The 16,202-nt window shown below is 37.9% G+C and overlaps 1 protein-coding gene across 3 annotated transcripts in view; it reads left to right on the top strand.

Moving 5' to 3' along the window:
- Positions 1-16,202, top strand: part of ANK3 (ankyrin 3) — a 707,809-nt gene that overhangs the window by 486,936 nt on the left and 204,671 nt on the right. For all 3 annotated transcript variants that reach the window (XM_030941096.1, XM_010364951.2, XM_010364950.2), the window contains one exon: positions 9,516-9,614. In XM_030941096.1, coding sequence (XP_030796956.1) covers positions 9,516-9,614 — 99 coding nt within the window. The remainder of the gene's footprint in view (positions 1-9,515; positions 9,615-16,202) is intronic.

Here is a 16,202-nt window from a genome sequence, read left to right as displayed (position 1 = left end):
TCATTGTTCCATTTCTGTATATACTAGAAATAATGCTAAAGTATAAGAGAATAGAATTAGAAAACATAAAAATCTTAAAATGTATGGTTTTAAATGTAAATCACACACTGAAATCTTAATCTTTAATTTGTTACACGACTTTGACTAACTTTTTTTTAATCATAATAGTAACTTGTCACAAAAATTATGACAAGTGGTAAAAATTAGCAGAAGATACTGGATTCCATCTCAACTTTTAGAATTTGTCTTCAGTGGGAACATGTCAAGGAACTGAAACTAAAAAGCTATATAAGTTAATCTTTCATTATCTACAAGAGTTTGAGTGATATCATCCACTTAACTCTTCCCTTAATGATAACCTCTCCCAGATATTTTTAAGGAAAAGAAGAGACATGGAGGGTTGGGGCGGGGACACCAGTAATTCACATACATCCTTTACGTATTTAAATGAAAAGTTTCCCATTTATCACAAGTGATATAGAAAATGGCCCTGATTTCACTTCAGGCAGTTGCAGACAAGCTCCTGTTTGGGTGATTATTTCATGAAATGAATTTGGGTGGGTTTTTCAGAAACACTGAGAAAGAAGAAATAAGCAAGCAATTCCACCATTTGCCAGCAGAGGCAGTTGTTTTTCCAGGTCCCTGATATCAATAGTACCCATATATTTCTCATATTCTATCACATGTATCATGTTATAAACCACATATGTCTATCATTTTAAATCAGCTCTAGCTTGGCCTGAGCTTCCCATTCCTCTCAGCTGCTCCTGACCCCAGCATGGCTCACAGACACAGCCTGTTCTGAGCTGATGCTCCTCTAAGACCTTTTGCATCCCTCGTAAGATCCACCTGATTTAGTACCTTATAGTTCAAGGCTTACTTTAGATCGCTGTGTCTTTCTACCCAAATTATTTTATAATATCTTTGTGAGATGCAGTCATTTCATACATTTCTAAATGTCTGTATGATAAGAAATAAAAATAATGTAACACCTAATAGTTATAGTGTTTACTAAATGCCAAGCACCATTCTTAAGACTCTACACTTATTAACTCATTTATCCTCATCACAGTCTATTGTCTTAGTCCATTTTTTGTTGCTATAACAGAATACCACAGACTGAGTAATTTATAAAGAAAAAAACGTCTTATACTTCTGGAGGCTGGGAAGTCCAAGGTGGAGGGGCTGCATCTGGTGAGGGTCTTGTTAAGATGGTGGAGGACATCATATGGTGAGAACAAGAGTATGCATGTCCAGCTCAGGTCTTTCTCCTCTTCTTGTAAAGCCACCAGTCCCATTGTGGAGGCTGTACCCTGATGATCTTATCTACTCATTAATCCCTGCCAAGGACCCTACCTACAAATTCTATCAATATGTGAATTTGGGGATTAAGTTTCTAACATATAAAATTAGGGGGGCATATTCAAACCATAGCAACTATGATATGAGTAAGTACTATTATTAGCCTAATTTTACAGGTAAGAAATCTATGACACAGAGAATTTAAGTAAACATACTTAAGGTTAATTTAGGTAGTATGGGGCAGGCCTGGAATTTGAACCTAAGCAATCTAGCTCTTAACCACTGTTCTCCCCTGCCACAATGCAACCTTCCTCTCTTAGCACACTCTTAGGTGCTCTAGAAATGCTTTCATAGTAAGACATCAGTATATGTTAGTACACTACAAAGTAGGGTGACAGCATGACCTAGTCTAGTGAAAAAAAATATGAACTTGAGATCAGACAACTGATGGCAGCTTTGTGACCTTTAGCAAGGTATTTTGATTTTTAGGGTCTTCAAAAAATCCAATTTTTCAGATTTTTAAAGATTTCCTCATCTGTAAAATAAAGAACAACATTCGATAGTACTTCTTTGTAGGGTTTTTGTGTATATTAAGTGAGACAAAAGATATGAAATACCTGTGAATTTCCTTCTTTTAACACAAATTATCTCATGTCTCCTCTTGACACCCCTGTGATGGAGGCAGTGGAGGTATTCTGCCCACTGCACAGATGAGGAAATAAGTTCATTGAGGATAAGGCACATTCTCAGTATTGGCTCTCATGAAAGTGGGTGTGGCAGGGTGAGAGTGGGGCCTTGTCTTCTCATTCCCAATGAAATGTGCTTCCCACTAGACATATGCTAAGGATGGGACTGAAATAAAGTTATAACCAGGATAGAATTTCTCTCCCCACCCAATTCATTATTAAAATTTTTTGGTACATTTCTAAGCCAGTTTTATAGTTTAGGAAGTACTGTAAAAAGTCATCTTTATTTTTGGAGTTAGATGATCTTTTAAGAGTTATTCTAAAATATATGAGATAATGTAACATACAGTACACATACATTACTGTAGAGCAGTATGATGAAGTTGTAAAGGAATATATTGAATTTTTACAAATCCTAAGCAATCTTAGTTTGTTCTGGGTGATTTGCTTCTCTTTTTCCTAAAAGTAGAAGGCAAAACCTATTCTAAATTGGAATTTTATCCCCTAACTTCAGTGGTAGGGGGTTTCAAGGAGTATAGGTTACAGACTAAAAACCTTATCTGAAAATCGAGATGGAAGGAGATCCGCATAGAAGAAAGTGAATAAACTACAAAAGAAAAAAGGGCTAGAAACGGTATTATACGTAAGAACAAAAATCCACACATTAGAGAATATAGCAGTGATCCATGTTGTTTTCTTAGGCACTTAATTAATTTATTGGCCTAGAAATTTGAGAGAAGTAAACTTGCTATGTACTGTAGTTTTGCTCAGTCAAATTTCTGAATATTTACCCAGGTCTCATTAATGCTTAATATAAATGTATGTATAGCCGATTCCCTTAGTTGTGCATAAAATGTATCTGTGTATATATATGATTCCCTTTTTGTCTTTGTCCACCATTTTTCAAAAAGGATTAAGGAGAAGTAAATAGTAGAGGAAAAAAAAAGCTGTTGGTTAATCATATGTATACTTAAGTTTTTTAGAGTGAATAAGTATCACCTTGAATCATTTGATGGAAAAGTTAAGTTAAGTAAGATGCTATTGTGCTGGTGATGAAAATAGTGGTTTATAAATAAGCCCAAAGAGTTTAGTGAAATGGAAGGGGTAGTACCTGGGAGTTGGGAAACCTGGGGTCTTGGCCAAGCACCAAGCTCTGTAACTCCATGTAAATCACTTGGTCTGCTCCCTGGTTTCTTCCTTACCTGTAACATAGGGGATTAGACTGAATGAACTCAGAGGTCTTTCAGAAACTTCCCAAATGCTAATGTATTCTATAACATTTTGAATGAAGAAGAAAAAATTTATTTGGTACAAGCACAAACATTCTATTAAGAAACTGATATATACAAAATTACAGTAGTGTGTACTTTTTTGTTTGCACTAAATCAGGTCAAATTCAAAACTCCAGGTTGAATTTGTTATTATCCAAATGTTAATTCATGCTTCTTCTCACAAAGTGCATACAGATCTTTAACTCTAGCCATTAAAAACTAGTCATATTTTTAGGTGCAGGATATCCTCAGGTTTACCAGGTTCCTTCAAAATTTACATATTAGAGAAGTTAATGGCTAAGTCAAACCTCTCTGGGGCATTCAGAGTATAGAATGTAAGTCATGAGAGTTGAAACAGATGGCGGTAGTGGGCTGCAAATTAGGCAATATTAAAGTACAGCCATTTTTCCACTGTACAAGTGTACATGGTAGAAATTTTTTAGAAAAGCATGAAGAAGCAAAAAGTCATCTATAATCTCATTACTGAAAGAAATTGTTAACATTTGGATTAATATCTCACCAGGCGTGGTGGCTCATGCCTGTAATCCCAGCATGTTGAGAGGCCAAGGTGGACGATCACTTGGGGTCAGAAGTTCAAGACCAGCCTGGCCAACATGATGAAACCTCGTCTCTACTAAAAATACAAATATCATTTGGTCATGGTGGCAGGCACCTGTAATCCCAGCTACTTAGGAGGCTGAGGTGGCAGAATCACTTGAACCTGGGAGAGGGAGGTTGCAATGAGCCAAGATCGCGCCACTGCACTCCAGCCTGGGCAACAGAGCAAGATCCTGTCTCAAAAAAAAAAAAAAAATTGGCCAGGTGCGGTGGTTCACCTGGTATTTTGGGAGGCCAAGGTGGGTGGATCACTTGAGGTTGGGAGTTTGAGACCAGCCTGACCAACATGGAGAAACCTTATCTCTACTAAAAATACAAAATTAGCTGGGTGTGGTGGCACATGCCTGTAATTCCAGCTACTAGGGAGGCTGAGGCAGGAGAATTGCTTGAACCCAGGAGGCAGAGGTTGTGGTGAGCTGAGATCGTGCCATTGCACTCCAGCCTGGGCAGCAAGAGTGAAACTCCATCTCAAAAAAAAAAAAAAAAAAAAAAAAAAATATATATATATATATATATATATGTATATATATTCACACACACACACACACATATATATTTGGATCAATGTATTTTAGAATGCATATATATTTATGTATAACAATTGATCTTATTTGTCATAGTTTGATGTCTTTAATAATATATCCATGTTTTCCACGTCATTAAATTATCACAGTATACCTTCAAATATGGTATGAGCCTGACAACAGTATAGTTCCAATTCCTCCTTTTCATCTATGTGTGATTGTGGTCATACAAGTTACTTTTGCATATATTAGAAACCCCATGATTCATTGTTTTTGTCTTTACTTTGGACCATCCATTATCTCTTTTATTTGCCTTCATTTTTTGCCATTTCCAGAGCCCTTCATTTTTTGGTGCAGGTCTAAGTTTCTGTTTACTATCATATTCCTACTGTCTGAAGAACTTTGAACATTTTATGTATTCTAGGTCTGCTGATGATGAATTCTCTTAGCTTTTGTTTATCTTTAAAAGTCTTTATTACTCCTTGAATTTTTTAAAGGTATTTTCATTTGGTGTAGAATTCTTATTCGACAGTCATTATTTAAAGATGTCACTTCTTTCTTTCTGGATTGCATAGTTTCTGATGAGGAGTCCGTTCTACTTGTTATCTTTGTTCTCTGTGTGTGGTGTGTCTTTTCTCCTCGGGCCACTATCAAGATTTTCCCTTTATATTTCATTTTTGGCAATTTGACTGTTGTGTCTAGTTGGAGAGTTTGTTTATTGTTTATCTTGCTTGGTGTCTCCTGAGCTTCCTGGGTTTGTATTTTTCTGCCTTTCATTACTCCAAGAAAATTCTTGACCATTCATTACCTCTTCAAATTTGTCTTCTGTCCCATTCTGTCTCTTCTTATACAACTCTCATTAGCTGTTTTGTATCATCCCACAATTCTTGGAGGCGCTGTACTTTCTTTTCCACCCCTTTTTCTCCTTCATGTTTTTATTTTAAATAACTCAAATTGACATATCTTTGAGTTCAATGGATCTTGCCTCAACTGTGTGAAGTCTACTGAGGAGCCCAAAAAAGGAATTCACTCTGATACTGCAATTTTTCTTAATCAGATGTTTCCATTTGACTCTTTGCTAAATAATCCCATGTCTTTGCTGCAGTTCCCTATCTTTTCATGCATGTTATTCCTACTAGACAGAACACTGGATATTGTGTGTAGAAGGGGAGAGATTGAATTAAATAATATTTTGGCCTGGAAATGAGCATACTCATACTTTTTCTTCTGTGCTGCAAATGTGACAGGTGGAGCCTGTTTAGGCAGGAATTGAGCTGAGTTTACATTTTGTTTCAGTCTTCAGATTCCTCTAGTGGAGGGCTGCCATTGCCTTCTGCTTAGGGTGGAAGCCGGGGCATCAGAGAATGTTGCTTAGTGTTAGTGCTCCACCCTGAGCTTTCTCTGCACACCTGCAGCACAGAGGAGGTCTCCCCACACTCCTGCCTTACCTCAGCAGTTGACTACTCTTGCTTGTTACTCTGCTAGGCTGGTGCTAGAGGTCAGGGGTCTTTCATGTAGGCTCAGACTCAGTCTTTAGGGTGTGTGCTTGGGTTCAAGGCTGGGTCTTTCTCCACATTCCTGCCCTTTCCACCACAGCAGCCAAACTCTGTCCTAATGTATGGTTACAGATTTGAAGGCTCTTTATATAAACTGCCAAATTGCATTCTAGCAAGAATGTACAAATTTACATTTCACCAGCAGCAAACGAGGGTTCTCTTAGGCAGGCCTTCTAGCTCTAACATCACTGAGTTTCTTTGATATGTTGGGATTGCATAATTCTGTTGCTTGCTTAGACAGTGGAAATGCAACACACAGCCTTACTCATAGTAGGGCATAATGCATTTTTATTGGTTAGCTGAGGAATCAAAATACGAGTAGTCCATTGTGTGGCCCTGAGGTACCAGTTTCATTTTGATTTGTTTCTGCTTCACAGGCACATCCACGATGTGACTCAGGAATAAAAGGTGTTTGCATTTTATTGGAAGCTGCATTTGACAGAGATGAGAAGCTAGGGTTTTTAAACAGAGGTCTTCTGAACCCAGCCTGAAAATACCACAGCCTGAGGGTCTGGAAGCCCGAATTCTAATCCCGATTCTGCCTCTAATTAGCTGTTTCTTAATCTGCACATTATCAGTTCCGTGCCTCACTTTCTTTGTCCCATGGGGTTAATGATATTTATCCTATTTCAGTGGATTGTTGTGAGGGTAAAATGAAATTACAGAAGTGCAGGCCCTTTACAACACTGTTTAAGTGCTGTAGAATATAAAGTATTTCTCTAGGAAGGGCCGGAGAGGTGGAGAAAATGTGAGAATTAGAAACTCAAGGCACCTTTTTGTCATCTCCACATCCACAGTATGAGAGAGTGCGTAAATATGGAATAGAGTGAAATTAGGAATAGACTTCTTCCTCTCACTAAACTTAGCCCGTTTGTGTAAAGTTTAACTAAGTCTTTCTCAACCAGTGAGGTCATAGCTTTAAAGGGAAATGGCATACAAGCCCTTACTCACACCGGGAAGTGATGAGGTCTTCATGTCACGTCCCACTTGGGGCTCAGTGAGCCCCTATTGGTCGGTGTTTCCTTTATTCCCAATCTGACCCTCCACCTGCTGTCTCAGCTCTAGAATTCATCCACTATGCCGCTTGGGTCACTAGAGCAACACACACTTGTACTCAGAAAATAGAGATAAGCAGATCTCAAAGTCTTCATGAAATTTATTTCCTTCTTTCACTCACAACAAATAGTCCTCCACACCAAAAAAGACCACAGAGTGCATAATGGCACAGCCTATAGTTTCAGTTCCTCTTTTGTAACCTGTTATACACAGTTGAAAGCTGTGCAGCTGCAAGCTGGTAGGCCTAGAGCGGGGGTCAGCAAACCACTGCCTACAGGCCAAATCCAGCCCACTGCCTGTTTTCATAAATAAAGTTTTAGGAACACAACCACTCCCATTTCTTTACATATTGCATGTGCCTGTGGCTGCTTTTATGCCACAACGACAGAGTTCAGTAGATACAAGAGACTGTATGGCCTGCAAAGCAGAATATATTTGCCATCTAGCCCTTTGCGGAAAAAGTTTACCTACACCCTGGGGAACAGCAATATTAGTCTGTTTACTTTCCACCAGCATTACTAAGAGAAATTTGTTTTCCTCAGGTCTCTTTCTTCTTTCATTTAAGATTTATATTTTAGCATCTAAGAATAGTGAGCAAAGATAATGTGCAACCTTTCCATCTATGGAAAGGTTGTAAACCTAACCCTAACCCTACAACCATTAAAAGTGTTTAACTAGAAAAGTTTATGCAAAATACAGGGAAAAAAGGACATATTAACTCCCCATGAGGTCTCAATCAGTCAAATCCAGGCTGTGAAAGAGTCTACACAATAAATTACCCAGTTTCTTCAATAAATAAATGAACGCAGGGGGAAAAAGGTGGGATAGAGGAGCTGTGGAGATTAAGAAAGACTTAAAGGACTTTCAACCTAATGCAATATGTCGACCTTCCAACTTGAGCAGACTAATGAAGATAGCTGGAGATAATGGGAGGACTTGAACATGGAGGGGGTCTTGGGTGCCATAAAGGAATTACTTTTACTTTCTTCATTATGATAATGGTATTGTAATTTTTTGAGATGTCCTTATCTGTTAGAGATAAATTGCAGTATTTATGGGTAAAATAACATGATGCCAAGAATTTTTTTTCTCCTCTTCCTAAACTCCTTCAAGAAAAAAAAGGAAAAAAAAAAAAAAAAAAAAAAACCAGTAGGGAGCATAAAAGAAATAATATTGGCAAAAGGTTGGTGTTTATTGAACTAGGGTAAGGAGCGACTTGAAATTCATTATGGTTTTTGCCCAAACTTTGTGTATGTTGGAATTTTTCATTATTGTGTTTTAAAATCATGCATTCAAGAGTTTAAGTGTTGAAGAGTTGAATCCTGGTTCTGCCAATTGTTTCTGCATGTGTGAAATGGGGATTGCAATTCAAATTATATATGATATTATGAGGATTGTGAGAATTAAATGAGATAGTAAAGAGTTCAGCACAGTCCCTGACATGCAGGAAGTGATCAATACTTGATAGTTACTATATTGTTTCTGTTATCAACTTACAAATAAATAATCCCTGTGAGCCTAGTTCATTTATGATGTAATTGATTCTTTGTGAACAACAGAACTTAAACTCATATTGCTGCTACACAAGAATAAGCCACACATGGGCGTGCACACCTGTAGTTCCAGCTACTTCGGGAAGCTGAGGCAAGAGGATCATTTGAGCTCAGGAATTTGAGACTAGCCTAAGCAACATAGCGAGACTCTGTCACTTAAAAGGACAAAAAATAAAATAAAACAAGAAATCAGGGAATTGTTTTCAATGTGTGCATACGTTTCCTTGACAGTCTGGAAACAATCATAGTGCCTGTAAGATGCTTGGAGAGAAGAATAACTATGGTAGCCTTCCACTGAAATCAAGGAGAACACAACTAGAATTTCAGATAACCCTAACAATCTGGCTATTCTTCAAATATTTGTCAGATAAGCATTACAGTTTTCATGAGACTGCTAGCAAATGCCTGTAAACACATATAAGCACCACGGGCATGGGAAGTCATGTGACTATGTATAGAAGTAACAGATTTTCCAGTTTGAGTTCCTATTGTCTCTCCTTGACAACCTGATGCTCCCAACGGAACCTGGGAAAGGCTCCAAGTCATATGACACTCCTTTAAATTCAGTCTGTACTGACTTAATCAGCTTGTTAGTCAACCACTCACTAGCCAGTATGTATCACTCACATTTATAGAAAAATACATTGACTTAATGCAGGCTTTTTGAGCAAAAAAAGAAAACAAATTATCACTTCAACCATCAGTCACCTCAAGTGACTGAAATAAATTAACTTGGACCCTGCCTTACAGATTCCCTTACAATTCATTCCTTTTTAAAGTTGCCTTCTGAAGAAAATTCCTCTCAGAAGTGTTAGGAAGCACACTGTTCATAAAGGATGTTTAGAAAAGAAGAGGGGAAAATGGGGATATGTTGGGGAAAGTTTAGAAGGGAACATTTTGTTGAAACCAAAAATATCAACTCTGTACTTTTTTTTCCTCTTCTTCTCAGAATGACATCACTCCTTTACATGTTGCATCAAAAAGAGGAAATGCAAATATGGTAAAACTATTGCTCGATCGAGGAGCTAAAATCGATGCCAAAACCAGGGTAAGTGTGCAACTTATGTACCTGCTTCTACTTATATTCAGGAAGTAGGAACACTTTTCCTAATACCTTTGCACTGATACAACATGAGCTTTATTTTTTGTTCTATTTGTTATAGTCTCTTGGAAAATGATTGCTACTTTTATTCTTTTTAAAATGGGATGGCCATCCATCTATATTTGTAAATACTTAATTCACAGTTAAATGGTACCTGGCTTTAAAAGGTCTAGAGTTTTTGTTGCATTTAATTTTCAAGACACTGTAAGCTAAGCTATTCGGTCAGTTTGATACTAAAACTGCAAGTTATTCTATTTAAAAACAAATCTGTCTACCCTTGTGCACTGCTGGTAGAAATGTAAAATGATGTGACTGCTATGGAAAACAGTGTGGAGCTTCCTCAAAAAAAATTAAAAATAGAGCTACCATATGATCTAGCAATCTCACTTCTGGGTATATGTGCAAAATAATTGAAAGCAGGATCTCAAAATATTTGCATAACCACGTTCATAGCAGCAATAGGCAAGAGGTAAAAGCAGCCCAAATGTTCGTGGACAGATGAATGAATTTTAAAATGTGGTATATACATACAATGCAATATTATTTGGCCCTTAAAAAAGAAGGAAATCTTGTTGCATGATACAGCATTGATGAACTTTGAGGACATTATGCTGAGTGAATATACCAGTCACAAAAGGACAAATACTGTATGATTCCACTTATAGGAGGCATCTCGAGTAGGGAAAATCATGGGAAAAAAGTAGTATGGTGGTTGGCAGGGACTAGGGGTAGAGGAAATAGTTATTTGATGGGTATAGAGTTTTAGTTTTGCAAGATGAAAAAGTTCTAGAGATCTGTTACACAACAATGTGAATGTGGTTAACACTGAAGCATCCACTTATGGATTGTGAGGGTAAATTTTATGTTGTAGGTATTTTACCACAATTAAAAAATTTTTAAAGGCTGGGCCCAGTGGCTTACAACTATAATCCCAGCACTTTCAGAGGCCAAGGCAGGAGGATCACTTGAGTCCAGGAGTTTGGGACCAGCCTGGGCACCACAGCAAAACCTCTATCTCTACCAATAAAAGAGAACAAAATTAACTGGTAGTGGTGGCATGCACCTATAGTCTTGGCTATACAACAGGCTGAGGCAGGAGGATCGCTTGAGCCCAGGAGTTCAAGGCTACAGTAGGCTTTGATCACACCTCAGCAACAAAGTGAGACCCTGTCTCTAAAACAAAACAAAATGACATTTTTTTAATTAAAAAATTATAAAAACCCACAAATACGTCTAATCTAGGTGTTTATGGCATGTTGCTTATTTGGTGTGATGCATTGTGGGTAGGGGAAAGAACCAAGACTTATAATCTGATTTGAATCCAAATTCTAAACTTAGCTAGGTGACTTAGGTAGGCTATTTAACTTTACTGATTGTACTTTCTCTATCTGAAAATAAAGAAAACTAATGGCCACCTTGTAGGGTTGTTGCGACGATCAAGATAATGTTTGTAAACTGTGCTGGCATAAAGTAGGCCAGAAATAAATTCTAGCCACTGCTAGTATATCTCAGAGCTCCAGTTAGTATTAAACTTCTAGACACAGGTTTTCTTATTCAGTATTTCTTGTGCAAGAAGCAATCTAATCAAAAGATGGTCTCAACACAAACATCCATCTATCGAAGGGTTTTAAGTAGTTTTCTTGTAACTGCAACTCCTGCAATCCTGTGCTTCCATCTTCTAAAAATTCTGATTCCATATTCCTAAAACTGGCCTGGTAACTTCAGCTTAATTTCTGTAGTGCTTTGATTTACTGCTTCATTTTTTGTTCCTTGCATTTATTTACTCAACCAGTAAATGATCGTTCAGTGTCTACTGTGGGCCAGACATAGCAGATGACAGAGCAAGACACAACTTCCCCTGCCCTTATGAAACAAAAGGTCTAGTTTGTATTCTGTACTTTGACCCTAAGACAGCCCAGTCATAGGCAGGAGACTCAGACTTCTTTTTCTTAATTACCATTGAACCTGGAAACCATCTATGTACCTTAAAAGAAACAAACTTTCTAAATAGGAAAAGGGAAGAAAGAGGAAGGCCTACCCCTAAATGACTGTCTTACTGGGGAGGTAAATTGAATATAGGTTTTATTGAACTGATTATTCATCATTCCAATAAGAAGCAATTATCAGCATGTAAAGAATGCTAGAAACATTGCTTTAAATGACAGGGGTCTTCTGCTAAGCATAGGATATTTGAAGAGTTGTAAGGAATAAAAAGTAGAGATGTATTGCGTCTGTTGCCTGATTATTACCTGGAGGAAAAGGAACATTTGTATAGAAGAGGAATCTTGGCAAAGGGAAATGAGGGTTACCAAGACACGCAGAAAAGAGAAGCTTGAAGAGGTGCCTGGATATACAGATTTCAGTTGGCATATGGATTGGAAATTACCTTATTTCTCTCTCTGTTGATATAGTCAATCTACAGAACAGCAAAATGATTTGTCAGTAATTTTTCATCATTTGTCAAACACTTACATGTTCTATTTGGTTCAATGGGAGGAGAAAAGGATACATAGGAAGTTCAGGCCCCATCTTTAGAGGGCATAGAGTGTCACAGGGAAGGGCCAGGAGAAAAACATAACAGATTCCTTTGCATGCAACTATCAAAGATAGGAAATAATCTACATAGGCAAAGTTTGGTGTGCAACTTGGTTTCTGTGCCACTTTGCCTCCCTGTTCTGAAGGGCTGTCTTATTTTTGACAAAAATATAGATTCCTTTGTACCTCCCATTCAGTTTTGACTCGGATTTACATTCCTCCTGTATTATGTGAAGGGAAGACATGGAGAATGAGAGGACAGAAAAGCCTGACATTCTTCTGCAGTTGTCCTGAATGGAATGGGTTGGGGGAAGGGTGTCATTTGGGCACAGACTGAATTTCTGGCAGACTAAATGGGAGAAATTACAGTATATACCCGAAATATGTAAACTGTTTTGTGTTCTCTTCATCAAAGTGTGCCTTCCCTCCTGCTGAGATGACGCAGTAGTGATTGGGTGTGTGGGTGAAAGGGAAGGAGCTGGCTAAAATGTCAGAAAGCCAAGAGGGCAAGCCTAAAAATAGAAAGGAGAATTTGTCACAAAAAAACAAGTTCTAACTACCCAATCCAGTAGCCCCTGAGAAAATAGATACCGTTATCTACCCATCTGCCTGCCACCACGTACTTACTATTGTGGCAACATTGCTTGCATTCAATACATCTGACCTGGTATACACACTTACCCCCATGTTTTAGAGGAGGCAGGAAAGCATCACTGGATTTCACCTCAGAGGCCAGCACTGTAAGGGACCTTGTTCCTATTGCTCTGTGCCCTGTCTGGGTGCTCACAGAATAGAGGATTCACTTTAAAAGAAGATTCTTAGAGCTCTTTCATTCAAGGATGTAAACTTGAATTGTGTTCAGGGTAATTTAGGTAGGATCAGAGCAAGATATTACCAGCTGGAAAGGCAGATGAGTGAATTTAATTTCACCCTAGTGCCTGATCTCTAAGCTTCAGTGTGACTAGCAAGTAGTGAAATTGTGACCTGAGAAAAGTTCACCCTCCTGAGTCATAGTTTTCCAGCCAGTACAGACAAAGTTGTTCCTGACCATCTCACTCTCTCAGCTGGAAGGGCACTGGAAATTGTAACTTTAAGAATAATTAGTTATTGTAAAATTTAGGATGATTGCACATGAATCTTCTTGGAGGTGTTTAGCTAGGATCTGATGAATTACAGACCCTTCAGGTTTCTTTTTTTTTTTTTTTTTTTTTTTCTTAGACGGAGTCTCACTCTGTCGGTTGCCCAGGCTGGGGTACAGTGGCGTAATCTCGGCTCACTGCAACCTCCGCCTCCTGGGTTCAAGTGATTCTCCTGCCTCAGCCTCCCGAGTAACTGGGACTACAGGCGCCCACCACCATGCCCGGCTAATTTTTGTATTTTTAGTAGAGAGGGGATTTCACCATGTTAACCAGGGTGGTCTTGATCTCCTGACCTCGTGATTTGCCTGCCTCGGCCTCCCAAAGTGCTGGGATTACAGGCATGAGCCACCGTGCCCAGTCCCCAGACCCTTCAGGTTTCTGTTTAGCTCATTTCAGGAAAGTCTTTCCCATTTTCCTAGCCCCATAATGCTAATTAATATCAACTGGCTTGTTAACTCACGGTCCTGTTGATAGCCAAGAATAAGTATATACAGGATCTCTGTCACAGTGGTGGGACATGTGCTGAGATAGAAACACCTATCAAGGCATATTTGTCAGTCTGGTCTATATGCAGATTTCTAATTTTAAAATGATTTATATAGTTCATTTTTTCAACAAGATCACAATGGCTTCGTTTCTTTATAGACTAAAATGTTTTGCTAAGAATGGCCTCCTGTATCTTTCCACTGAATTCTTCCCCTCTTTAAAGCTAGCACGATTATTTGGTACATGTTGAAGGAAGATATTTTGCAATAGTTGGTCTCTTGTCATTTTTAGTTTGCTCTGCATCAATTCACAGACCAATCAGAGACGTAATATAGACCCTAAATCAGAACCATTTTGAGACTTGAGTTCTCTATCTCTTTTTATTGACTCCTCTTCATCTAATAATAAAAGCAGTTATACTTGTATTTAGTGCTTCAGAGAAGATGCAGAATCCCCAGCAGTGTTGGTAATAACAATACTCTGATTGCCAAAATGTTACTCTAACTGTGCCCCTCCCAACTTCTAGCCTTTCTAGCAGGTTGCCACTGCCTGCATCCTCAGAGAATCCCATTACCACAGCATTACTTGCAAAGCTACACCTTAACTCTAAGATGTTCATCATGGTCATCTTAGTGTCTGTCACACTTAGCATACTTAGCAAACTTCCTGGTGCATGTTAAATGCCTAATAAGATATACTTCTTAATATTACAATTGTCAAAACATCTTAATTTACTTGACTTTATACTGGTCCTATGGTAATGTAATTTTTCCACTGAAGTTAATGGCATCCGGTTTATGTACAAGAATAAGGAAGTGTTTATGCTCAGGAAGATGAAGTGTTTTCAAGGCACTTCCAATCTGTCAATTGTTAAATTTTTACTGCCTGGGCAGGTGTCAGGGGACACTTGGATGTACTATAATATCAGCCCATGCTTTCCCAGAAATGTGACTGGTTCTGTTTCTCAGGTTAAATACGAAGAAAAAAATAATTATTGATACTGGCTTTTGCTTTTGATTATATTTTCAGGAATGTGATTGTCCAAAGTTAAAAATAAATCCTTGAATAAAATATTAAATATTTCAAAGTCATAGAATAGTCTCTCTGAAAAAGAAATTCTAAAACAATACTTCCTCCTTGAGTTCTAAAATAGGTATGTTGACAAGAACATTAGAAATAGTGAAGAAGACCCTGGGATTCTACATTAGTTGAAACTAGCCTGAAAATGTTTCTTCATGTCATATAAAAATATATCCATTTTTTCATTTTTGTCAAAAAGATTACAAGTTAATTGGAAATATTTATTTAGATTAAAAGAAGGACCAGTAATCATGAAATGCCACTAGCCTTCAAAACACGAGAGAGTATCTTTGAAGGAAAGAATGTTTTTTACAGTTGCAAAGCATGCTGAGAACATGGAGGGAGCATCTTTTGTTCTATTTTTCTCCCTCTCCTAATGTTTATACACTACATTATAAACCTCATTTCCCTTGCCAAATTAGAGATCTAAAAGTATTATGGCAAAAAATCACAATTATTGTTGCACCAACCTAATAAATGTCATATGCCTCGTTCTGTTGAAGAGTCTACAAAATAGGCTCAGGACAGTTTTATTTTAGTTAATTGCTATGTGGTTCCAAGTGCTAATGGTCAGAATCTTGTCTGCTTTTTCTCCTACTTTGTCTTAATGTATGTTAGTAATGCTCACATCTAATTTTTTTTTTTATTAGCTCTTCATCAGTTAGGCACACAATTACTCTATAGCTGTCAACTATAACCATCTTTAATTACCCTCCTTCCTCAAAGGAAAGATAAAGATAAAAGAAATTATTAGTGTTTTGTAAATTGTGAATATTAAATTGTTTCAAACATGTAACATCTTATAAGAAGCATATAAAAGCACCTTTTATGTTTGAAATCATTTATTTATTTATTTATTTATTTATTTATTTATTTATTTTATTGAGACAGAGTCTTACTCTGTCACCCAGGCTGGAGTGTAGTGGCGCAATCTTGGCTCACTGCAACCTCCGCCTCCTGGGTTCAAGTGATTCTCGTGCCTCAGTCTCCTGAGTAGCTGGGATTACAGGAACACGCCACCTTGCCCAGCTAATTTTTGTATTTTTAGTAGAGATGGGGTTTCACCCATATTGGCCCGGCTGGTCTCAAGCTCTTGACCTCGTGATCCACCCTCCTCAGCCTCCCAAAGTTCTGGGATTACAGACAGTGAGCCACTGTGCCTGACCGAAATCATATTTTACATTAGGTTATTCAGTATCTACCAACTGGAAAGTCAAGAATTCTCTCATGTATTCATAGAAGAAATATTCATAAGTGGTGCATGATAGAAACAAATACAAACCATGATGGCATA

Source organism: Rhinopithecus roxellana, chromosome 11, assembly GCF_007565055.1.
Source record: "Rhinopithecus roxellana isolate Shanxi Qingling chromosome 11, ASM756505v1, whole genome shotgun sequence".
Lineage (NCBI taxonomy): Eukaryota > Metazoa > Chordata > Mammalia > Primates > Cercopithecidae > Rhinopithecus > Rhinopithecus roxellana.
Note: the sequence above shows the minus strand (reverse complement) of the source record. Positions and strands in the feature narration are given on the sequence as shown.